Source organism: Pelmatolapia mariae, linkage group LG16_19, assembly GCF_036321145.2.
Source record: "Pelmatolapia mariae isolate MD_Pm_ZW linkage group LG16_19, Pm_UMD_F_2, whole genome shotgun sequence".
Lineage (NCBI taxonomy): Eukaryota > Metazoa > Chordata > Actinopteri > Cichliformes > Cichlidae > Pelmatolapia > Pelmatolapia mariae.
This window is the reverse complement of record NC_086241.1, coordinates 57,972,102-57,997,610: the sequence shown is the minus strand read 5'-3', so window position 1 is coordinate 57,997,610 and position 25,509 is coordinate 57,972,102. Positions and strand designations below refer to the sequence as shown.

Sequence of the window (25,509 nt, the reverse complement as noted above, 5' to 3'; positions counted from 1 at the left end):
ACAGCACATGTACAGTTTACAGTACTTGTAGTGCAGCAGATAACTGAAACAATCTTTCAAAAGTGGATACAAGCAGCAGAATTTGCAGGTTTGTCCACTTGGAGAAGTGTGAAAAATCCTATTAGCTACTTGAGTTGTCGAAACTTCTGCATTTTCCATCTTGACCGTCATTTCAACCTTAGAAACAACTACAGAATTTCAACCACTGGATACATTTCAGAAATGTTACTCTTGATTTTTACATTTTTGACTTCAAGTAAATCAAATTTATAACTTAAAACCCTTTTACACCACTGAAAGCACACGTTTATTATTCATGCCATTGTATTGCATTTGAAGTTCATTTGAATTTTACATATTTGATCCACACCCTTGGCTCATCTCTCCTGTGCTGGCACGGCATGCTATCAGCCTCTTTTTTTCTTTTCTTTTTTTTTTTAAAAGGCTTAAACAGTCATTAAACAGTCACTCCAAAACAACTTTAGAATCACCAGTTTACCTGACAAGCAAGTCTTTGGACCTTCTTGATACTGAGTGACTGTTGCACAAATTTGTTGTTGAAATGTATGTTATATGGGCTTACTCATGTAACTAATCTAAGTATATTCGCAGCATTCCTAATGTTACTTAGCTGATGTTCTACCCTCTCCTAGTTTAGTCCATGGTTATTGGATTATAGTTGATGCTTTTTCTTAACTCTCACGTTGCACTCAAAACACTGCATCCTATCCACAGACACAGTTTTAATGCTCATGCACACATAATGGACCCAGACAGATGTATCAGCAGGTACTTGGAGTTCAGTATCTTGCCCATTTAAATACATGGATGCAGAATCTGGGGTTTGACTTGCAGACCTTCAAGGAGACAATCTGCTCTAAATATAAATAAAAGAAATCGATGAGATTTGGGGGTTCAGGGGTGAATCCATTCAGGAAATGCAACTGAGACAAATCTTATTTATACTATTGCACACCACACCCTGTTTGAAAATGTAAAAAACTAAAAAAATATATATAAAAAAATCACAAAATGACTTTTAAAGTTGACTTCTACAAAGTTAAATGTGTATCATTTGACACAAAGATCATTCAAAAAAGGGAAGTGTAGTTTACATAATCTTAAAAAAGAGGAACTTTCTTGCCTTTGTTGACATTCATATTGAATTTTCAGTTAGCTAATAGGAAGTTGGCTTCATCAAAAAAGCAATAAAAGAGTATGTGTACAAATTTTGCAACTTGTATTCACCTGGAAATGTAGATTTATCTGCTGCACTATTCCAGTCTAATTGGTAAAAGATTTAAATTATAGAACTAATAAGGGGAAACAAGACTGTCTACTTTCTGTAGTAAAAAAAGTCATTAAGTAAAGTACAGGGTATTAGCAGAAACAGGGTTTTGTACACCTGGTTGTTTTATCTGATTTTTGAGCATTCACAGGTGAAAACTAAAAAAAAATGGCATTTTGGGTAAACATTTGAAAGCCATCGCCATGTAGGGTTGATGGCTGATTTAACTAAGTGTAAGAATATGACCGATCTCCTTTTTACTGACATCCACGTTCAAAGTTATGAAGACTCAAAAATGTTAATTAATAATAAAAAGCACAATACCCCTATATACTTTGAACTGTTCTTAGTGTAAAGGCAATGTTTTATGAAAACTACATATTTAACAAAAGTAGCTCCTCAGGGAGGACACACAATCAGCAGAGAAACTGAGAAGTGGTACTGATGTATTTTTAATACTGATATGTTAAAATTCATGTTGACATTACAAACCCAAAATCAAATCCATGCAATAATCTACACAGTAAAAAAATGAAGTATTTAAAATCTGGGAAAGGAGATCACTGGTTTCAAGTTGGTACGTTGTAATAAAACGTTGTTTTAGTGAGTAATAACAGGAAGAACATGTTAACAGGGAGAAATCGCTAACAAATCACAATATTGAGGTAAAGAACTTGTCGCTAAAGCAAATCAAGCAGCTCTTTGCTAGCCATATTGTGACACCTTTACAGCTTTATTCAAGCTATTTCACCTAGTTTTCCTTATCTGATAAGAGGAAGATGATCAGCATGTTTTGTTAAAAGCTTTGGGGCATGGTCCTCATCACCTCTGTCTGGACTCGATATTTAAGGTACCTGCAGGTACAATTCCTACATATCACACAGGCGTAGTCTGGTCCAGTCTGCTCATCTGGATGATGAGATCGATGCTGACTGCCAACATAACGATTCTGCAAGAGCATCCCTCCTTACTTTATGTGACCTCATGGAAAATCCCGTCTATGTGGTATTTTAGCCTCTGCCATTAATGTCCAGTTGAAATCATACCTGGTTAGTGATGTGCCCAAGCATACAGATAACATTACCATAATCATATAATAAAGTTTTTCAAAACACTGAATGGCCTTTCAAATCTTGTTATAGGTACTTTGAAGACCACTTAGAGTTCGTATTAATATTTCAGTTATGTCCTGTAGTGCATTATGTCAGGTTTAATGATTGTACATAATATTACTGTTGTTACTGCGTGCTTTATTGGGTCAGGCAGTGCATTATCTGTTGTTTAGACTGTATCATCTACTTTACATACTGTATTTTTCCAGTACAATTCACACTCGCCAACTCATATATTTCTTGGCCAGCACATTGAATTAAATTAGTTTTCATAAATCCTATAATGACTCATGGAAAGTCCTTACTTAAGCTCTTGTTTGTGAACTATATGTTTGTTTTGGACTGTGACTACACAGCAGCTTCATCATGTGCGTGGAGCACCTTTTCTTCTGCTGAAGTAAGTAGTTTGACAATAAGACTCAAGTTACCACATGCCCCTAAACACTGTGACTGGTTTCTCTTAACTGAAAGAGAAAGACATGCAGATGTCACTGGATATGTGTGAGGGTTCATACCTCAGCAAACTCCTAAAATATTCATTCAGCTGGAAGCCTGTGGGAAAATCCTCTCATGTCCATTAGTTTAAGATCAAAGGTCTAAACAGGAACGAGTAACAATGGATGTTTGGAAATTATGTTTATGTACTGCATGTGTTTTCTGAGAATTAAATATGTTTTAGGCTGAAACGGTGGTCAGCGCCACAGTTTACATCATATTAAAGCAGCAATTACTTAAAGTAATTCACTTTTGTTGTGAAAATTTTTTAACTACAGAACTAAAATAAAAACAGGTGATTTTTCTTTGGATGCAACTTTTATATTATCCACTTTTAACATAATGCTTCCTGTCTGTGTTTGAGGGAGTGGGAAAACAAAGCACAAATGAGCCAAATATGTTTCTTTTTATATACTGTTTGTAAATAAATACAACCCAGTCATGGGGGGGACCAGAAGTGAGTGTATTTCTAGTCCTGGTCTCAAGCTGGGATAAATGGGTATTCGGCATAAAATCTTTGCCAAATCAAACATGCTGATCATCAAGAATAAGATTTCCGTACTGGATCGGTCGAGGTCTGCGTTAACAATGACCACCTCTAGTGCTGTTGGCCAACAGGGTGTCAATGGAAACTGCGCTACTGTTGGCTGAAGACAAAGAAGCAAGAGAAAAAGAGGACGGGGGAAGAAATGTTAGGAGGCAGTGAGAGATAAGGTAGAAGTGAGACTAGGGACTAAAGGGGGAGAGCTGGCTGATATAAAGGAGCGATAGATAGATAGATATGTTGTGCGTGCAGGTGGAAGGGAAGTAAGGCCAGGAGCATAAAGAAATTAGGACTATTTGGAGCTAAGTGTATAACAAAGAGACAGATGGCAAAGGAAAAAGCTTAAAGTGAATTGTATGTCAGGCTGGACACTTAGGAAAGAGAAGACTTGTATTGGCTGGCTAGACAGAGAGATTGAGTGGGAAAGGCTGTGCAGCAGCTTAGGGTGATTAAGGACAGAAATTGAAATGTGCTAACAAGTGAAGAGAGTGTGTTGAGAAGATGCAAGGAATACTTTTAGAAGTTCACGAATGAAGAAAATGAGAGAGAGGAGAATGGATGGAGGACATTGAGTAAATCAGAAAGTGCATAGGATTAGTTTTGAAGAGTGGAAAGGTGGAGGGTCTGGATGACATACCTGTGACAGTATGGAGATGTTTAGAAGAGAGGACAGGGATTGACAAGATTTTTTTACACCAGCCTGGAGAGTGAGAGAATGTAATGGAGAAGATTTGTACTTGTACTGAGTGTGAAGAACAAGGGTGAGCTGTAATAATTCAATTGAATTCAGTTTTATTTATATAAATCATAACAACAGTCATGCCAAGACGTTTTATACTGTAAAGTAGGGATACAAAAATATAGAGAAAACTCCAACAATCAAATGATCTCCTATGAGCCAACACTTGGTGACAGTGGGGATGAAAAACTCAATTTTAGCAAGAAGAAACTTGAGACAGAACCAGGCTCAAAAAGCAGCAGCCATCTGCCACGACTGTTTGGGAGTGATGGGATGAAGACAGGATACAAGAAAAGAGGCAGCACTTCACAATACCTAATTAACTAAATGAAATGTGGAGTGATCTATAAACATATAGTGACTGAAAAGGGTTGTTAAAGAAGAAACACTCATAGGGAACCACAGCAGTCTAGGACTATTACAGCATAATTAAGGGATATGTTTTTTAAAAAGGAAGGTTTTAAGTCTAATCTTTGAAGTAGAGAGGCTTTCTGTTTCCCAAATCCAAACTGTGAAGAGAGACCTGAAAGCTGAAGGCTCTGCCTCCCATTCCACTTTCAAATATCCTAGGAACCACAAGTAAGCCAGCAATCTGAGAGCAAAGTTCTCTATTGGGGCGATATTGTACTATGGGGTCTTTAAGATAAGATGGGCCTGATTAATCAAATATGTCAGAATAAGGACTTTATATTTGATTCTAGATTTAACAGGAAGCCAATACGGGAGAAATATTCTCTCTTTTTAGCCCCCTTTTTTTTTAGCATTCTGGACCAGCTGAATGCTTTTCGGGTAGTTTTTAGGACAGCCCACTAGTAATAAATTACAATAGTCCTATAAATAATAAATTCATGAACTAGTTTTTTAGCATCACTCTGAGACAGGATGTTTTTAATCTTTAAAGATTTTGCGCAAATGCAAAAAAGCAGTTTTACATATTTGTTTAATATGGACACTGAATAACAGATTCTGGTCTAAAATGGGAAAAAAGTCTTTTCACTAAGGTCATCCGGGTCTTTATGTCTTCAAGACATTTCTGCAGTTTAACTAATTGGTGTACATTATCAGGCTTTATTGATAGATAGAGCTGTGTATCATCTGCATAGGAATGAAAATGCATGCTATGGGAAGCATCCATAATGTAAACAGAATTGGTCCTCGCACAGAACCCTGTGGAATGCCATAATTAACATTAGTGTGTAATGAGGACTTTCCATTTACATGAAAAAATTGGAGTCTATTAGATAGTTAAGATTTAAAGGGTAGTGCAGTATCTTTAATTCCTACAACATTAAAGATACTGCACTATACTGCACCATAATATTTCATTGCACATCTCTGCAATTAAATATTATGGTAAATGGTACTGAGCAATGCACTGAGATCTAGCAGGACAACAGGGCATATGATAGCAGGACAATAAAGCATATGATAGGGGCCCAAGACAGGAACTGTGATATTGCATGAGGAAGGAGTGACAGAGAAGAAGTACGTGAGGGTGGTGCAGGACACGTATGAGGACAGCAAGACAGTTCAATGGGTTCAAGGTGGGGGTTACATCAAAGATCTGCTCTGAGTTCCAGTTTGCAGTGATGATGGACAAATGGAGGGAAAGCAGGAGTCTCTGTGGACTATGGTGTTTGCAGATGACTTTGTCATCTGTATTGAGAGTAGGAAGCAGCTGGAGGAAATCCTGGAGAGGTGGAGGTATGCTCTAGAGAAAAGTGGAAAAAGTCAGTAGAAGCAAGACAGAATATATGCGTGTGAATGAGAAGGAGACAATGAAGGAGGCAGTGAAGGTAGATGAGTTTAAATAACTGGGGTCAATCATCTAAAGCAATGGAGGATGCAGAAGAGAGGTGTAGAAGTGAGTGCAGACAGGGTGGAGACTACTGTCAAGCCTAATTTGTGACAGACAGACAGCAGCAACAGTGAAATTGAAGGCTTTTATAAGATAATAGTGAGACCTGCTATAATGTAGGATTTATAAATGGTGGGCAAGCATAAAAGCGTGACTCTTCAAGTATTTTGCCAGGGTATGGATATCAAAAACAAAACTGCATTTAAAACTTTTAATCCAACTTCAGTGACAGTTAGGACTAAACTAGCCTCGGAAAAGTCGATCTATCATTCCAAGTCAGTGTTTGCGGAACTATTCCTTCATAAAAGTCTTTACCTGTGTTGTTTACATGAGGTTAACACAGTTAAATTGTTAAAATAGGCCATTCATTGTCCAGCTGGGCGTGTGTGTATGGTTTTCTTCCGTCCTGTGACTTCACACTACACTACCTGAATGAGAGGGCTTCCACCTGACTTCCAGCGCAATAATAAACAACCTGAAGCCTCGCACACGCTGAGCTCCGGTGCAGAAACGGTTAACCAAAAGATGCAAGAACTGCGTGAGTCTGTCTGAGCATGTGCTGCTGGTGCCGCTGCTGCTGCAGTGAAGTAAAATGTGTCAATTTTCATCGGACAGTAGAGACACCGTGGAGGAGAAGCCGGGGACGGCAGATGAGCGGCAGGAAGCGGACACCGAGTCAACCAGGACAATCTCGCCGGGGGAGATGCATTTGATCGTCCGGCTTGTGTGCTGAGGGACACCGCAGAGCTCAGCCGAAAGGTAAACGAAATGCACAGACGATGATTCACGTCGGTCTGCTGGAGCTCAGCGACATGTAGCCAACATGTTAGGATTTAGGAGGAATAGCCATTATCAAAACAAGTATTCGTGAGGCTCCCCAGTTATTATTTTGCAGGTTTTCGTAATGTATCCAACCGTGGGAATTTCACCCGCTTGTTACTAATGAGTGTTTCCTTGCAAGTTGATAGTTGTGCAGCCGCGTTTCTGTTAACCGTGCCGCAAATTTAGTACACTGTGGCTGGGAAAAACAGCTGGACATCCTGTGTCAAAACTGGTCGAACCGGTCATTACTTAACATGTTTTGTGCACAGTTAGGCTGTTGCACCTGTTAAAATAAGGATATGTAAGCGTACATGAGCGCATTATAAAAGCAACCTGCGCGTATAAGTGTGTCTTTTTCATTACGCGGAAGCTTTGTCAGAGGAAAGCGAGTGTTTTCAAACCCTCTCTGTTTTGAACCTTGTCTTTTTAATTATTATTTGTCAAGGATAACCATACCGCACTGCTCAGTAGGAAGGAGGCGTGATGCTGCAGCGGAGTCTCGGCAGCCGGGCCTGCGCAGTGGCCCGTAGTTTTCCAGGGACAGGATAAGATGACTTTGGACATCTAATTACAAGTAGACAAGCGATTCTTTTCTGTCATGACTTCTCTTCTGGATCATGGTCACACTGTAGGATGTGTTTTTACAGAAACACGGTGCCATATGGGGTTTGGATTTTCAAAATCCCTCATTGATTTATTCCATGTAAGGCCTGCAGTTCACTATCATTTGGGGTGAGATAATCCCTGCTGCTGCTGCCTCTGTAGCCTATATCCCGCCTCAGCCTTTTACACTGACTCTATTGACATTTTGGACCTATTTATAAGCCATTCACTAGATTTCACAGTGAGGATTCCCCGAATGACCCGTTAATAGAAATGCAAATGCTTGAAAAAACTGCATTTATCAGCGTGTGGGCATCTAAATTAACGTAGCTGTACAAATGGACCTGTTACCTGTCTTCATACACATATGTGAATTGCTAACCTCTTGAGTTATCAGACTTTTTAAGACGCGTGAAGGAAACTTCACAGCCCCACATTTTTAAGACAATAAAAAAAGTGAATTTCAGTCAACACCAGCACAACAGTGTCAGCGTTTTTTTTGTTGTTGTCATTTTCACCACACTGTGAAGTTCATTTAACTTAGTTTCACTTTATATTTTTTCCACTGGTCATCCACGAAGCAGGATGGGTCCATGCTTTCATGTTGTTTCCGTGAATCCTGAGCCTACCATGTAAATGTCTTAGCAGAAATGAACACTCATCAGACCAGGCAGCAGTTTCCAGCCTTCCTTTGTCCAGTTTTGGTGAGCCTGTGCAAACTTTAGCCTTCGTTTAATGTTCTTAGCTGGCCAAAGGGCTGCTGGTGTGGTCTTCTGCTACAGGGGTTATTTGAGAACTGCTGTTCACTGGATATTTTCTCTTTTTCATACAACTGTCACTGTAAACCCCAGAGATGGTTGCGCAGAAAAATAGAGGAACAGTTTCTGAAATACTGGCACCAACAACCATGTTCAAAATCACCTTTCTTCCCCATTCTGATACTCACTTTGAACTTCAAAAGATCGTCTTGACCATGTCTACTTCCATTGTTGCTGTCATGTGATGGCTGATTGGATATTTGTATTTACAAACAGTTGAACAGATATACCTAATGACGTGGCCGGTAAGTGTACGTTTATATTTTTAGGGTTGCATTAACAGTCTTCAATTAGTTAAAAAGAACCACCATTGAGCGAGAGAACTGAAGATATTGATCGCAAATTACATCCACATAGAGGCATCTATAATACATGCACAAAAGAGGCGCAAGGCATGGGTTCATTCTGTATTTGCACTTATACACTTTGGTATATGCTGGTGAAAAATGCGCATTTCCATTAAGTTGTCTTTGTGTTCTCGACTAAGCACATTAGTGTCATGTTTATCATTATTGGATACATCCTGATTTATGGAGTTTATGGTTTAAAAAACTCAAGTATTAAACTCTGATCAGAGCAGGTGCCAGTCCAGCACTCAGCTTCTTTTGTTTTTCAAAGATCTCTTCCCTTCTAAAACCTGTGCACCGAGACCAATCTCAATTATGCGCTGTCAAAGATTGATTACGAAGCTGTCTGATAGAAGATTAACATGCGCCTGCACCCTTCCATTAGAGACATTACTCTCCATTGCAGCATGATGACCATGTCAGTAAATCTCCTGCTTTCTTTACAGCCGCTCCAAGATTTCTAATCTATGGTCCATGACCCCTATGCTACCCTGGATAGAGGGCTTAGCTCCAATATCTTAGGGCCTCCCACTAAATTGCAAAAAGCTCAAGAGCTGGAATGAGTGTGATTGGAGGAAGGTTGTGAAAACAATATAACAGTATTTTGGGGATTGTGAAGGTCTGCGCATGTAAGGGTAATTCTTAAGATATTTATTGGGTAATAAGAAGTGATGATAAACTGACATATAGGCTGGCAGAGAAGAAGTATGACAGAAGGACATGCAGTTTAACTATACAGAAAACAACCCAGTGCATTTCCATCCTCCGGGATACCCGAACACGCTTATCTTTAGACATCATTCTCCGTAATGTTATTCCTACCAGCAGCACAGAGTACGCTTCCTCTGCACTGCTCGTTGATGGTCAGATAGCTTTGGAAATCCCACGTCACTGCATGAGCTGAGAAAGCAATAAAGAGTTGAAGTCACTCCTCTTGTCAGGCTCTCCTGTTTCATTCATGACGCTCCTCAGCTATTTCTGTCACTTTTCAGGAGTACAACTGAATGAAACGCTCCGAGTGCTTTTACAGGAGAGTCTGCACTCTGTGTTCCCGTTTTATGTGTGGCCATTCAGAATAACCGTAAGCTTATATAATCGAGAATGTAACTGTCAATTTAATGAATTTCAGGAACTATAACTTAAAGAGGAGACCCTGGAGACATATCTAAACACTGCAGTAACCAAACATCCTTATATTAAAAAAACCCACCTTTTCTTCTTTAAAAAAAAGTTTTCTATCAACAAATCTGAGTAATACCTGATTTGTGTAATAAAGTCTTCATCGCAGTCTTCATCAGGTCATTGAGAGGTAATCAGGTATATTTGTTTCTATCAGTGAGAATGAACCCTTCAGCGTTCATACCACTCGGTTTATTGAGAGCACTCCTCCCCCACCGCTCTGTTTGTTTTGTTCAGGCCTTCACCTTGCAGATATAGAAAGAATGCCTACTATAAAGTTATATGAGCCTCTGTTGGCACTGCTGTGTCCAGGCTTTTAGTCCTCGTGGCGTCTCTCCCGCTCTATCAGCAGCTCGGATACTTTACGTGGCCCCGGGGAATCTCTGGAATTAGGGGGATGCTGTGAAGGAAGGAAGGAGGGAGAAGTGTGTCTTTGTCTTTAGCATCGAGGTATCATTGTCTCGTAATTCCATCTGTTTTCATTTGTTTATAATATATATCATGGATATTGCGAAATCCAGAGACTGGAATAAAAATTTTTGCCAACGATAGCGCTAACTCAAAGGTGACATCCATCAGTATACCTCCTCTAACCGAAGCACCAAGGTTGTGTTGATAGTGGAAAGGGATAGTTTATCAACAGTTTTCAGACCAAAATACAAACATTCCCCTATCACAGATTCTAATGAAAATTTCCTGCCTTATACATAAAACAAATGGAGAAGCAAGTATGACCGTATCATAAGGATTCTTAGAATAATGATCTTCTGTCGTCTGTTTATATATACAGTTTACATTAGTGGTGTACAGTAACGAATAAATAACAACAAGGTTTCATGATACTCCTAATAAAGGTTGGTAAAATAGCCCCAGAATTATGTCATATTTCTAGAAAATTAGCATTAAAATTATTTCTGAGGACTAATTTCTTTCTACGTTGATAGAAAAAAAGAGTGTTTTGTTGATGGTTGCAGCTTTCAGGAAGCTAAAGGACAGTTTCCATCCTTCTTTTCCAGTGACTACTGTCATTGACATACTTCCTAATTTGAACTGTGAGTCTATTGAAAAACAAGGTGGCAGCAGGATTGTACTGCAATAGCAGTGCCACAGCACAAGTCATATCCAAGCACGAATGGAGCCTCGGTAGTGTTAGTATGAGTATAAAATAATCACTTTAAACTTAACAGCTCAACCAGTTTAACCTTGCAACTTGTCCAGACAATACTGCCACATAATAAAACTGAGACACCCTCTCTACCTGGGATGGTGTAGCCTGGGTCGAGCTTTTAAACCACCTCCTTAAAGCCCTCGGTCACTGCATCAATAATTTCCATCCACTGTTTGCTCTTCCTGTCGTATGAAGTGCTCCAGCAATGCTTATTTGAGTCATTTGTTGACTTTTGGACCACACATCACCAGCTGTTAATATCTCCTCTGCAGCCTGTTTGTACTTTTTTGCCTCAAGCGGTGAAACAAGTTTGTGGTTTTCACTTTTAGCAGCAACAGTTGTTGAAGTAGCTCCAGATGAGGCTGCACTTGAGGCTCTTCCTCGCAAATGCCCGGGCTTGTCTTGCTGTTGTGGGCACTAGGGAACGTACATGCATGGCATTGCTATAGAAATGTATATATCACAGGCCTGTCTCCCAGTATAGTCACAGATGCTTGAAAAACATCACTGTTGCGCTAACAGTATCGAATAGTTTTATGAGACTGGCAAAAAAGAGAAAAAGCACTCTTCCTTTAATAAAAGTAATGTTCATATGTCTATCTCTCCACTCCTCAGAGGTTGTGAATGTCTCAGCTATAGTTTTTTATTTTGTATTTTTTTAATTCCAGTTCAAGTGAAGAGGGGGAAAAAGCTCACTGTTCAGATCACTGAAAAGATGATGGATCACATGTAAAAAACACAACTGCTTGATTGGTAATTGTAATGTGATTACAACGGATTACATAATAAAAGAAAAGAAATATAATGTGGTTACAGTAATGTTATACCTACAACTGGCCATAGAGGCGATGATTCTTGGATGTCATGCAGATGCATAACCTTCATTGATGATACACATAAATACAATGCAAAGTGCATCACAGTGGAAAGAAATTATAAAATAGGTATATACACAAAATGCAATGACATGGAAATCAGGTTAGAAAGTAGTAACTGGCCAAGGATTTGCACAGTTTTCACATTTTTTGTTTTTTTTGCATTACAGAAAAAAACACTTCTATCTTTGTGTGACTGCCCACCATGATGAATTCCTTCAAGACCGTAGGATAGTGTACATCCTCACATTTAAATGCTTATCACATTCCTGTGTCTTACTGATGCCAGGTTTTATACCCTGCCTTTTAAGTGCAGGCACTGGGATCAGCTGTAAATAGATCAGTCCATATAGATGTGGCTTGTTGAGTGTGTTTTGGTGTATTGGAACTTTTATTTGCTTCATCTTACAGAAAAGGTAGATGTGATATTTAGGAGAGTGGCAGTTTGTTGTTTCAGGGGTGATCGACCTGCCTTCTGGAATCATTTGGGATCAGTTTATTTTGCGATACCTCTGTAGGTTTTCCCATCCCCCTTCTTGCACCCCTAACTCTTATTCGACATTTTTACGTAGGCCCTGTTAAACACACACTTCTTGCCACTTGCTCATCATGCTTCTAAAAAAGCAGTATTAACCAGGATCAGCTAATGGTGATCAAGGAAGGGACAGCAGTCCAACAGATTCCCAGTCATAGAACTAGCAGCATTCTGTACCCTCTTGGGGAATTAATGGGTTAATAATCATTTAGAAAATCTTCACTTAAGAAGCTGGAACTTGTTTGGATTTTTAGCACCAGTGGCTAATCATGTGTGCTCATTGCAATTCTGACTGGTGTATTTCAGCAGAAGAAGGCACAAAACATAAATACATTTGCTTTAAAGCGTCAGTATTTTCAAGTTGATTACAGCAAGGGCATGTCGCCTGCAGTGCTGTTTCCATCAGTGGAGATGAAGCAGTGGTTAGGTCACCTTGGTGACTGACGCTTAGCTGCAATGGATATTGCTGGTTTCTATACACTCCACTGCAGCCTTCAAAAAGTGACCTTCTAAAAGTCTGCATAGGCCTGGGATCCGTGCCACAGGGAGATATATAGTACATGAAGGGATTATCCTGTGCTGCAACGTGGTGTGTTTCTGATATGGTGTCAGAGTTCACAGCTGTCAGCATACTGTTAGTAATGTAAAGGTATCTGTGTGTATCTTTACTTTTTTAAATTGACTTTGGCTGAATTCTGATTTGGTGTGTTTTATTTGGGCCGTTCTTCTGTTTTTTCACTGCTGTCAAGAGATGCATCTCAGAGACTTGACACCCTTGTTTTCAACCAGACCCTCAGCTTTTTTTCATTTAAAAGCTCACACATAGCTGGTGTTTACCCTCGTGTCCTCAGGCAAACCCCTCTTAATCCGTGGTTACACTTCCCCCTCTTTCAGTTCAGAGAGCACCCTGACTGTGTTGTGTCTCCCCATGGTCATACTGAGGTTTACAAAGCGGGCAGCTCCATCACATCTGCCATTCTGATCACCATCAGACTGTGATGTCCCGTCGCGGGGCTCAATAGAGTGCAACGGCGATGCGGGTCCCAGCAGCAGGAGCTGGAAAGAGTCTTGCTGGTCAATACTTTGGCCCGATGAGAGAAACGTTGGAGTTGCGGGTTGGTGGGCGATATCCTACAACGACTGCAACAGCAGCAGAATCAAATAGCACCCAGTGTGTGAACTGTGTCATGCTGAGGCAACAAGTCAATAGATATGCCTACTCGCGCACACACACACACATTTAAAGGAGGGAGCAGAGGTGTCCTGTCAGCTTTTAAGATGCTGACAATGTAATCACATCAACCAGCAAGGGAGCTTTGTATGTGTCATCACCAGTACCTCTCCCCCGATTTCCCATCAGCACCCCCACTGTTTGCCTAAAAAAGCAAAAATCGAGCAAAAAGGTCAGGTAGCAATGTCTGTGGTGTCCAGTGTTAACATTCAACGTATAATAAAACAACCTCCCTGCGATTTTAGGGATACCAGCCACCAAATTTAAAATTGATTCAAATTAACAAAGTAACAAAAGATTGAACCGAATAAGTTTTTTTTCACGTCATAGTTTAATGTTTTCAATTCCAGAAAAGCTTTTGAGGAAAAAAAAATATACTAGCTCATTTTGAATTTGATGACAGCAACATGTCTCACAAAGATTAGGCCATATTTGTGTAACATCTCATTTTTATTTCTTGTTTCAACATAAGCATGTTGGGAATGTTGTCCCATTCTCGTCTGATATATCATACGCATAAGATAGGATGTCAAGAGAGGAACTGTGGTACTGCATGAGGAAGTCAGGAGTGGCAGAGAAGTATGCGCAAGTATGAGAAATGAAGCTCAGTAGAAGCTGTGTGTGAATTAGCGGTAGGCAGATGTAACAGTGAGGCTACATGGAGCAGAGGTAGTGAAGGTGGATGAGGATGTTACCGTTTTGCTTCAAGTTCCCCACGTTCATCACAATATGGTACAAAAAACTAAGAAAAAGGATTGCGCTATTACGAAACTGCATAAGCAAGTACACATTGCACAGTAAACAATCAGAGAGATTTCCATTGTAATCTTATCTTTGTGTTAACACTTTGAAATGCAGTGTAAAGAACGGGTTGGGCGGCTGAATATTTCAGCGAGTCTGATAATATTGAGGTCCCTGATATATATTTCAGGAGACACTGAAGACATGAAATACATAATTATGGATATTGAACCTTTAAGTAGAACCAAAACATCTTTACAATAGCAGAGGAACCTACTGAAGAGAAAGAAACAACCCACCTATATTCAATACTTTCAATGAAAATGATTTCTTTTTATATAAAGCTAGTCATGTTTGCTGCACTACTCTACTAATCATTTTAAGCCTTTTCTTTCACCCCCGAATATATCTATAGGCCCTTTGGCACAAAGTCCAGGGTTAGACGGCTGAATGTCGCCTCGCATATTTTTCGTCATTAGCGGCTTAGTGGGCATGAGACTGCTGTCAGTGAAGCAAAAAAAAAAAGAGAGAGAAGGGGGAACTGAACTGAAAGAAGAAAGTGTGGGAATAGAATTAAGGCATGTGATACTCGAGTGAGAATGGGAAGCTTATTAGTTTGTGAACTCTTTTAAGGCCATTTTCAGTTCAACATTTTGACCATCACCACAGCCTTGTTCTTTATTTCCCCCCTACCATAAGTGGGAGGGGGATCAACTGAGAAACTGAGGATGTGGTCTTATTACGCTGACTTTTCAGTGAGAAAGTAAACATATCTCAAAGAAATCCTGCTAATTTTATTTTAAATAGGACCACGATTTACATTTCCATATGTTTATGACACATTTGTAAAAATTTTGCCTCTACATACATTCTATAAAAATATGATCTCAGCTTTTATTCCAGAGCTTTAACAAAAGTATAAAGATTTACATCCATCTTCATGCATAGTGCCCCATTTTCAGAAGCTTCAAGAAGATTCAATTTGGATGCAAATCTTTCATAGCCAATGCCTGCCTGAAGCCCAGAGCCAATGGACAAGTTGCAAACTTATGTTGCTTTTTGCACTTTGCTTTGAGTCATTATTTATTTGCCCAGTGAAGCACAATCTGATCAGTTTTGCAGCATTTGGCTAAATCGGAGAAGAGGGTATATCCCTGTACACACAGAATTCATCCTGCTACTTATATCCGCAATCATCATCAATCATCAATAAACATTAGTATCCAGGTTCCCCCATGTATGGTATAAATGGCATAAATAGATCAAACTAAATAAAAGCAAGCCTGCAAAAGTGGGTCTTAAGCTTCTTTTTAAAGGTATCAGCAGTGGCCACAGATCTTAACTCCAATAAAAACCAGTCACCAATGGTAAAGATTAGTGCTATCACATTTTTTTTTTACAAGTTCTAATGTATTCAGACCAGAAAGTCAAGGTTTCTTAATAACAGCATCTTTACTGAATGTTCCCTCATCCTCTTCACAGTAGAATAATTCATTTCAATTTAATTCAGTTTTATTTATATAGCACCAAATCGCAACAAGGCGTGTTATATTGTAGTTTAAAGACCCCACAATAATACAGAGAATACAGAGAAAACATGGGCATGTGCTTTGGCCACAGTGGGATATATATATATACAGTATGCAATACTTTTGTGATTTGGTCATCTCACGCAGAATTGGTTTTAAATCCTCTTTGGATATAGGTTCATGAGTGCCTGATTACACTACGTGATGCTATGAATAAAATGCATTAAGCTAACCACTATATGTATACAGGTATTTAACTTTTTTTTTTCCTGCGGAAATCTACTCCTGAAGGATGACTTTTGTTTTGAAGTGTTTCAGAAGGGAAAGCTGTAAATTACATGGAAAGTAAACTGGGTCAAGTGTCAGATATAGGTGGTGCCATGGACTATCTGTCTCCTTTCTCTTGGAAGGAGACAGATAGCAGGCATACTCATCTTGCTCTCACCTTACCCCTGTCTGCTCTACTGAGAAAGTAAGTCAATATAGCATTAGGAAGCCTATTATCATAGGCTTCATCTGCAGGTATTGCCCCCTGCTGGTTATTAAAAATAATGCAAGTTTGTGGACTTGGGCGATGGTGCATTTTTTCAGACCAAGTGGTCATCTCCAATCCTGCACACATAGTCTGTGAATACAGTGTAACATAGCACTGTACATTTAACATTTTGGTAAAGTCACTATCACGTCGAGAGTGAGATTAGCAGATCCATACCACTCATGTCTGATCACAGACTATAGGGCAGAGGTGGGCAACTCCAGGCCTCGAGGGCCGGTGTCCTGCAGGTTTTAGATATCACCTTGGGTCAGCACACCTGAATCACATGATCAGTTCGTTACCAGGCCTCTAGAGAACTTCAGGACATGTTGAGGAGGTCATTTAGCCGTTTGAATCAGCTGTGTTGGATCAAGGACACATCTAAAACCTGCAGGACACCGGCCCTCAAGGCCTGGAGTTGCCCACCCCTGCTATACGGCTTAAGCTTGAATCAAGTCAGCATACTCAGCACAAAGAGTGGAAAGAAGTGGAACCTGCTAGCCTGGCTCCATCCAAATAACATATACCCATCAGCACCATTCACTCGCTACATGTTTGATAGTTCAGTGTCATTTCAGAACCCTGAACGTGAGAATGTGTTGAATTTTCAGTGTTTTTTTCATTTCATTAATGTGCTTATCTTTTAGGCGCTAAAGGGAAATTTACTTGATTGTTTTCATAAAGGTCACAAGGAGCTGTTCTGATGCAGTAAACCCTTTAACGGGAACCAGTTCTTGCAAAAGGGTAAAGCTTATGCTCACAAAATTTGACAACTATTGGCTGACCCAGTCATGCTGGAAGGGATGAGAAGGAGAGTATTTCCCAGGGAGCCACAAAAAGATGGTATAAAGGGTTTAGGGAGGTCAGTTGGTCCATCGCTGTGGCCCAGTTCCTCACATGAAACCCTTGTTTCTTGTTTGGGAGAAATGTGCTAATCCCCAGGGACTCACTCTGGGCCCCAGCAAACCTTTGAAGGAATAAATAGCCCCAAAAAATCAGCTTTTGTTCTTCAAACCAGCTTTTGTACTCCTAACCTCTCTCAGAGCTTGTATTTAACAGACCGGTTATGAGCTATTGTATAATAACTGCCACTATGACACAGTTTCCTCTGGAAACATTGTATAGCAGATGATATATACACACAGTGGTCTTATAAACTATGTAGTCCTTGAACCTGCCAGTATGGAGCTGTTTTCCTTTTGTGTGTGTTTTTTTATTGGACATGCAGTGTTTAAATAGAGGAAGGATCTAGCCCTGCGTGGGCCTTCTGATACCTGATACCAAAGCCTGTGTGTGTGTGTCAAGCTGCAGGATTTAGAAAAAGAGCACATGATGTAGGTAGTCAGATGATGAAGCTATACCTTACATAAGAAACACCCGCAGTCACTCAGTAAATAGCATCAGCTGAGGGAAGGGCGTAGAGTTTAAGTGCTCTGCAGCCCTCTAGTCTCTAATTTAACCTTCCTGATGTCAGTACAGTATTTCATCACCTTGTCCTTAATTGAACTATGGCTTGGCACCATTTACAATTAAAGTTGTAATCCAAGATTACAGTCCTGGCAAACTGTTGTTAATAAAGATAACAGCAAATAGCTGTAGACCCCAGACAGCGTACACTTGTGTCATCACTACTTCAGAAGTTGGCAGGAGCTGTAATATTTAAAATCAGGAAAAGTAATGTATGTTTGTTGTTGTATGTTGTTTTCAGACTCTCCAGTAAGATACTGATAGAGTTTCTTTGGGGGCCAAACTCATAAAGAGTGCAGACAAGTTCATAAACAAATGAAAAGGAAACTGAAAAACAATATAATCCCCGCTGTCTTACCTCCACACTGTGGTCAAGTTGCAATGAAAAATAGGTGTGAATGTAGAAAGTCAAACAGTACAGGAGACACATGTGTGAATAGTTTTCAACACACCCAGGGTTGGAGTTTCACTAAAAAGAAACCCTGTAGTATATTACAAATTACTGTAATTACTATGTAATTACTTGCCGGAGAAAATAATGTGTTACACTGATTATTATATTACTTGAAATACATTATCACATAATTATCAGTTAACAACATAAACCTGAGGCTACAGCCCCACACACCATTAAATCTCTATCCTAAAGAGGACACACAAGATCTTTTTTAGTTTTTAAATATAAACGCAAAACGGACAAAAACAAAGCAAATTTGAAAACAAGCCTAAAGAGTTTTCAAAGCGATTCTACTTTCAAAATATGTGCAGATAGAAATGAAGGTCACACGCCTGATAAAGCTGCCTTTGTTACCAACTGAAGAACAGGCTCTGGATGCTGGACCAGAGTCTGCATGCTTCTTTGCTACCTTTGTGTTAGCATGCTGTCTGTGCAGAGCTGAAGTTGTGTTATCAGTTTTATGCAGCTGTTTCTGTCCTGGACATTTTGCGCTTTCACATTTTGCTCTTGTTTTTCGTAATAACCAAATCTTCACTCCTCAATAGTTCCACTGCTCCAGTCGACTGATTTTCCTCCTTCCTACACAAAAACCTGCATACCTTGACGTTTGCATGATCAAAAAGTCAGTACAGCTCTGATATGATGGAAAGAGACACTAACAATAAAAACAAGAAATGGATGTTAATACATTGAATAACTATAGCAGAACGAATGCGAGCTATAAATACAATCTAAAGATTACAACTTGAAAATTGTTAGAATTAATATGTATCCTGACCAGTGTCTTGTTGCCTGCTTGTCATCTTTCTGCATCTTTCTTTCTCTCCTTTTCCTTCAGATCTTTGTTTTTTTGCTACAGTAAAGTCTGTGTGAAGGCGAGAGGAGGAAGGATGGTGACATCGGAAACCCCAGAGGCTCCCGTTCCTCTGACAGCGCTGTCACGCTGGTACCTGTACGCCATCCATGGTTACTTCTGTGAGGTGATGTTTACTGCAGCCTGGGAGTTTGTGGTCAACTGCAACTGGAAGTTCCCTGGCGTGACCAGTGTATGGGCACTCTTCATCTATGGCACCTGCATCCTCATTGTGGAGCAGATGTACCTAAAGCTGCGCGGTCGCTGCCCCGTGCTGCTGCGCTGCATCATCTACACTTTATGGACCTACCTGTGGGAGTTTGGTACGGGGCTGCTGCTGCGCCAATTCAACGCCTGCCCTTGGGACTACTCTGAGTTCCGCTACAACTTTATGGGACTGATCACGGCTGAGTACGCGGTGCCCTGGTTCTGCGCGTCCTTCATTGTGGAGCGCCTCGTCATCCGGAAAACGCTGAGGCTGCGCTTTCACGAAGGGCCCGAGGATGGTTGGTCAAACCATCAATCAGATGCTGGGGGTGGCCGAGGGAATGGAGGAACTGTGGGGGGTGGGAGAAGGAGAGAGAGGAGCAGAGGGATGGGAAATAATTCTAATGGCTACCTTAAAGCAGAATGAATCAAGGAATTGATAAAATGACACAATCCAAACCAGCCCAATCCGACCCTCCTTTTCATAAGCAGTCCTACCCCTCAGCTGTGTGAGGTGAAGACACACAGCTGTGCAGACTGGGCTGGTATGCAGACAGCCAGACAACAAACACCTAACTGGGGCTTTAAATGCCCAAATCACACACTATTAACACAGGGGTACCGTTAACTACATGCTGCTGTGTTTGCTGCATTTCATAACGCACCACCCATTTCCATGTGGGCTTGACCTTAAGGAGATCAGGGCTCTCTCTCCTGTCCCACAGTGTTTGGGTAAAAGAACTACTGTTGCAAAGAGTATGTGTGATTGTCCTGTGGAGGAATTAATTCACGAACAAATACATTATTAATGTTTTTCAGGGGCACATCAGTCTATATTAAAGCAGAATGCTTGCTGTGTAGAAATCATAGTAAAAAGTAGCTTGGTTGTGAAATGTCCTTTTTAAAATGTACATATTGTCCTTTAGTATTATTCAAAGTACTGTAGTAATGTAGCTACAAAAGGATCCTTAAAGGTGCTGTATACCAGCATTTTATTTTGAAAGGTCATTCACGGCTAAAAATAAGGAGCTTTTGTGTCACAGCCTGCTGGTATCGATACACAATATAGTGCTTGCCTGAGTGAGCTGGTTAGCAGTGACTGAACTTTCAAATTAAAATACTTGTATTCGACACCTTTGAGAGTATACCGTCCACCCAGGAAGCAATGCGCCATCTGTCAGCTTATGTCACGACGAATGTTTCTCTGCAGTTAGAGAATACCCACAATGCCTAAAAAAACAAAAAACAAAAACAATGCATGAAAAAATTGTCTTCCAATATAATGTGACATTTTTTTACAGAGCTCATTCAGCAGCCATACTGTGTCTCTCCACAATCAGTCTGCTGCTTGTGTGTTAATGACAGTAGCTCAGAAGGTGGAGCTGGTCCACCAGCTATCAGGGTTGATTGCCTGTTGTCTCCTGACTGCATGATGAAGTGTCCTTGAGTGAGACGTTGATACCCAAACTGCTCCCGTTGAGCAGGTCATGGCCTTGCATGGCAGCTTCTCCGCCACTGTGTGTGACTGTAGGTGTGTGTGTCTGCAAGCTTATATGATGGCACTAAATAAATGCAGGGACGCCTTTCTGCTGTCATGGTTACAAGTCACGACCATCAGCATAAAGCACAAAGCTTCTCGGTAATGTGCTTTTTTTTTTTTGCAGCTGTTCAAAAACGTGCACACGGCTCGCTGTCTGCATTTTGTTTGCTTTAATGTTGTCGAGGCCACACATGCCTCATGTATGTATGTAATTGTCGTTCACTGGAACACAATACTCCTTCCTGTCCAGTTACAGTGCACACGTATGGATATGTTTGCTGAACAAGTGAAGCCTGTGAACAGAGAATCTCATGGATGGACACCGAAGGTGAAGTATTGATTTCCAAGAAAAAAACATTTTTTTAATTTACAAAGAGTCATCGAATTATTGGTCTTTAGGTTTCCATTTCTGTCCCCATTGTTTTTGTTGCCGACTTAAGTGAAGGAGAGGAAGTGCACAGCAGAATTTGTTAATAATTCACTGAAGAAACACTCACTATTCTGCCATAATGGAATTAGTTGCTCATGTGTTTTATAAATTCATGATGTGTAATTTGACCTCTTTGGTATTACGCTGGATGTTTCCATGTGAGGCAGAGTGCATCAGTGGAGCCGTACTATCAGCGCAACTAGGTTAAAATGCTCAAAACTCTGACACTTTTTAACATTCATGTCTTAAAAGCAGGTAACCCACACAGAATAATGGTAATCTAGAGGTAGAAGGATCAAGAAGTGCATACACTTGCCTCCATATGCGGGAAGCGATGGCATTCTTTCTATGTGGTGCTAACTGTTTAAATGTAAAAGAGGTAAGACACTTCACTTTGATTTCAATGTACTGGAGGACTGATAGCATATACTGATAGCATGTCATATAGAATATGATTGCTGAAAAGTATATGTTCTACAGGAAAGACACACTGTGCTTGATCAACTTAGACTTGAGCAGTTATTAGAAACTGATGGACTCTGTAAAACGGTGACCTTCATCCGTGTTGCGTCACTGAAATGCAGTGGCTTCCCTTCACTGTCTCTCTAAGCTGGGATGAAGTGCTGCCACCCGGTGGATACACTGAAAACAACTTTTATTATGCTACAATGGAAACTATAATGTGTAGAGAAAAACTTGTGAAAAAAACAAAAAACATGTTGTGGTTTTAACCCCATGGCATTTTTATCTGACTTTAACATGTTTATTTCATATGTGACTCAAAAGGCTTAAAAGCAATATAATCTATGCCCCAGCTATGTTTAACTTCTCTTTAAAATCCAATGAACTACAATATGGTATGCAGCTAATTAGTACTACTGCTTTAATGGAAGAAATTACAAGAAAATGCAAGTGTATTCTCTGCAATATGTGAATGAAGGCGTGCTGAGTGTGCATAGGGTGTTGTACAGAGACACTGTCTCTGTGTGTGCATGTAAAGTGTGTTAAAGTTGATACTCTGGTATTTTTACCTCCAGTGTGCATGTGCAAGTGCAAAAATTATCTCGTCAAACTCAGATTTTAACCTGCTGATTATTAGCCCCCCATGCACTGTAACAGTTGCTTTAAAGAAACAAACAAAAAAAGAAATGTACAGGTTTTTAGTGAAATCACTGTACTGTATATCAATCATTTTGTTTTTTGTTCATGTATGATTTATCAGTTGCTGGGATTAAATATATTTATTGGATCTTGATATTTGTTTGCATGGAACCTTTTTTTTTAAACGATCTCTGTTAACAAAATGTATACATTTACCCACATTTCACTCAAAGACAACCCCAGATTCTTCAGGGTACAATGAATATCTGTACAGTAGCTCATAGCAGAGATTTCCCTCTGGATCAGGTCATGGCTACTCCTGAAAAGTAACACAACTAAATCTTTTCTCCTGCTTGGCTAAAGACCCAGAATTAAAAGTAAATAGGACGATGAAATCAGTTGTTTTACATCCATACAGTTTGAACACAAAACAAACTTATATAAAAGGTTTTTTTTGGGGGGGGGGGAACAGCTCACACATTAAAACCCTCCTTCAGCGTTGGAAAACATCTGCAGTCCAAGATTAAGCAGGTGTAAGTCTTTGTTTGAACATTTGACTTCTTAACATCGAGCTAATTGCTGCTTATGAAAAATCACAGAGCAGGCCATCAAACGTGCTTTACAAAAATGCTCATATCCTCAAGGGATGAGCAACTTTCCCTGTGATTGAGTAACTGGTGCTCTGAGTGAGAACTTCAAGGTCACTCCATGTTCTAGTGCTTTCCTTCAGGAAGATTTTCACAGGGTTACATCTGAAACTGTAGCAGACACACTCACATTCTTTCTCCAGATCCACAAAGACAGAGTGCAATTTATTCTGACCTCTATACTTCACCGTCAACATCCTCAGCATCAGTAACTCTTTCCCATAGCTTCATGGTATCATCAACTTTATCCCTCTGTAGTTATTGCAGCTCTGCACATCATCTCACTCTTAAAAACTCTGTACCAGTACACTATTTCTCCATTTCTCAAACATTATCTCACTTTCTAAGATTGTTTTTAAACAGTCTGGTTAAAAAGCCCACTGCCCTCTCTCCCAGAAATCTCCATATCTCCACAGGCATGTCATTTGAGTCAACCACCTTTCCGTTTTTCATCCTCTTCATAGCTTCCCTACTTCCTCCTTACTAATCCTCTGCACTTCCTGGTTCACTATCTGCTATCCCTCCTCCTCTCTGTCATTTTCTTTATTTTTATATAGTTTTAATCTTGCAAAATATTCTCCATCCTGGGAATGAGTAAAGATTTTCAGGATACTTCAAAATCTGTAGAATAAGGGTGAGTATTCTGTGGAAAACCTTCTTGTTTTTGTACCTGCTATACCTGCTGTAGAGAGACAGCAAAGGGATGCTTTAACAAGACTATTGGCTTGTTAGCGGAATGCTAACTTTAGCATGCTAACATGTCCAAACACCAAATATATGCAAATTAGCAACAAAGAAACACGTACGACTGAGACCGGTATTCGTCATGGTTTTCTTCATTTTTCAAGGTTGTTATGATTAAACAGGTGAGGTGATGAAAAGTTTTTAAAAAACAAACATTCAAATTAAAACGACTTTTCATGGCAAAGCACAAGCCTACAGTCTATAGTTAAGAGACCTTAAACACACATCAACTCCGTGGTACTCCAGGCTGTCCAAAGGTTTTTTGAAGTTTTTCTTTGGACTCCTTTTCACTCATTTTTAGTCCAGTCGTTGTACTTGACCCTTTTCAGAGGAATGCCTTTTGTTTGTTGAGCCACTTAACACTGACCTATGACTCATTTAAGCATAAAAACAGGACCATAAAGCAGTGTTGTGTCTACACCTAAAAACATAGCAACCAACTAGTACTAGTACTTGCAGCCTGTTGCAAAAACATACAATTTGTTCACATTTCTCTAGTTGAATCTAGAAAAATGCCAACTTTGATTGTCCTACAAGACACCTGGAGAACTATTTCTGAACACTACTAAAAGAAATGACAATGCCTAAGAGAGTTCAGGCTGTGTGGAAGAATAATGGTCACAGATCATACCAGATATTGACTTTCAAGCTGATTAGAAATCCACAAACCTTTTTGATTTTACCTTATATACTTTATACACATTTATATTTGCACAGCTTTCAGTGAATCACTGCACCTATTTCCTATTTTCAGGGCTACTAGTTGACAAATTTCCATCTAAATCACAGTAGTGAACCATGTAACACAGAACCTTATAGTCTTATAGCATTATTGTTTTTAATACTGTATTTTTAGCCCATTTTTAGAGTGTAAATTGCAGTGACCTAGATTATACACCCTGGCCTATAGGTGTTTATATTATAGTAGGTACTTATCATGTGTTCACAGCAAGCTGCAGCTTACTTCTTTAACCACACGATGGCTCTTTTTCACCAACAACGACAGGCGAGCGGACAGGCAGCTTGAGGACACAGGTTGATCCTGAGTCATCAGTCTGCTGAAAGATTAGGTTGTCGAGTAGGCAGTTTTTATGGCTGTGCTTTCCAAGCAACGGGACAAAGATGGGTTTAAAATGTAACTTTTCATGATGCACACTCGTAGAATTTTATAGCAGTCGAGTTGCCCATCAAATATGAAGGTTTCACTCATCTTTGTTTTTAACCTGTAATTTATTTATGACAGGCTCTGACTTCAGCATTTTATGTAAGCATAATAAAACTGGAGTTTGTTTAGTTACATGATGGTGCGCTGACAGATTTGTGTTTGTAGAAGAGAAGTAGAGAAAAAATTTTCCATCTCCTCCCTCCTTGCTACCACACCTTGCACCAGCTACTGAGAATATGGGTCATTAACATGCCTTGTCAAATCAATTGGCTTTGAGTTCCAATTGGCCCTGGGGCCCTTCGGCAGAGCCATGCCTACCTACCTGTAAGAGGGTTTGTCTTCTTCACACGCCCGAATGCACTAATTGGCACAAAGCTGCTGTGGCCCTGCCTCAGTCGGCACTGTCGGCAAGTGGCTTCATCACCCTTCTTCCAATCACTCTTTCGCACTCCAAATAAGGACATTCAGAACCTGTGAGT

The 25,509-nt window shown here is 39.9% G+C and overlaps 1 protein-coding gene across 1 annotated transcript; it reads left to right on the top strand.

Moving 5' to 3' along the window:
• Positions 1-6,562: 6,562 nt before the first annotated feature.
• On the top strand, positions 6,563-22,614 carry tmem229b (transmembrane protein 229B). The gene is made up of 2 exons (XM_063498127.1): positions 6,563-6,795; positions 19,182-22,614. Exon 2 carries the CDS (start codon positions 19,234-19,236, stop codon positions 19,828-19,830), a length of 597 nt encoding a protein of 198 aa, XP_063354197.1. The 5' UTR covers positions 6,563-6,795; positions 19,182-19,233; the 3' UTR covers positions 19,831-22,614.
• Positions 22,615-25,509: the final 2,895 nt, after the last annotated feature.

What these genes read in the sequence shown, in the direction of transcription:
- tmem229b (XM_063498127.1), top strand. Translation starts at nt 19,234, where the DNA reads ATGGTGACATCGGAAACCCCAGAGGCTCCCGTTCCTCTGACAGCGCTG.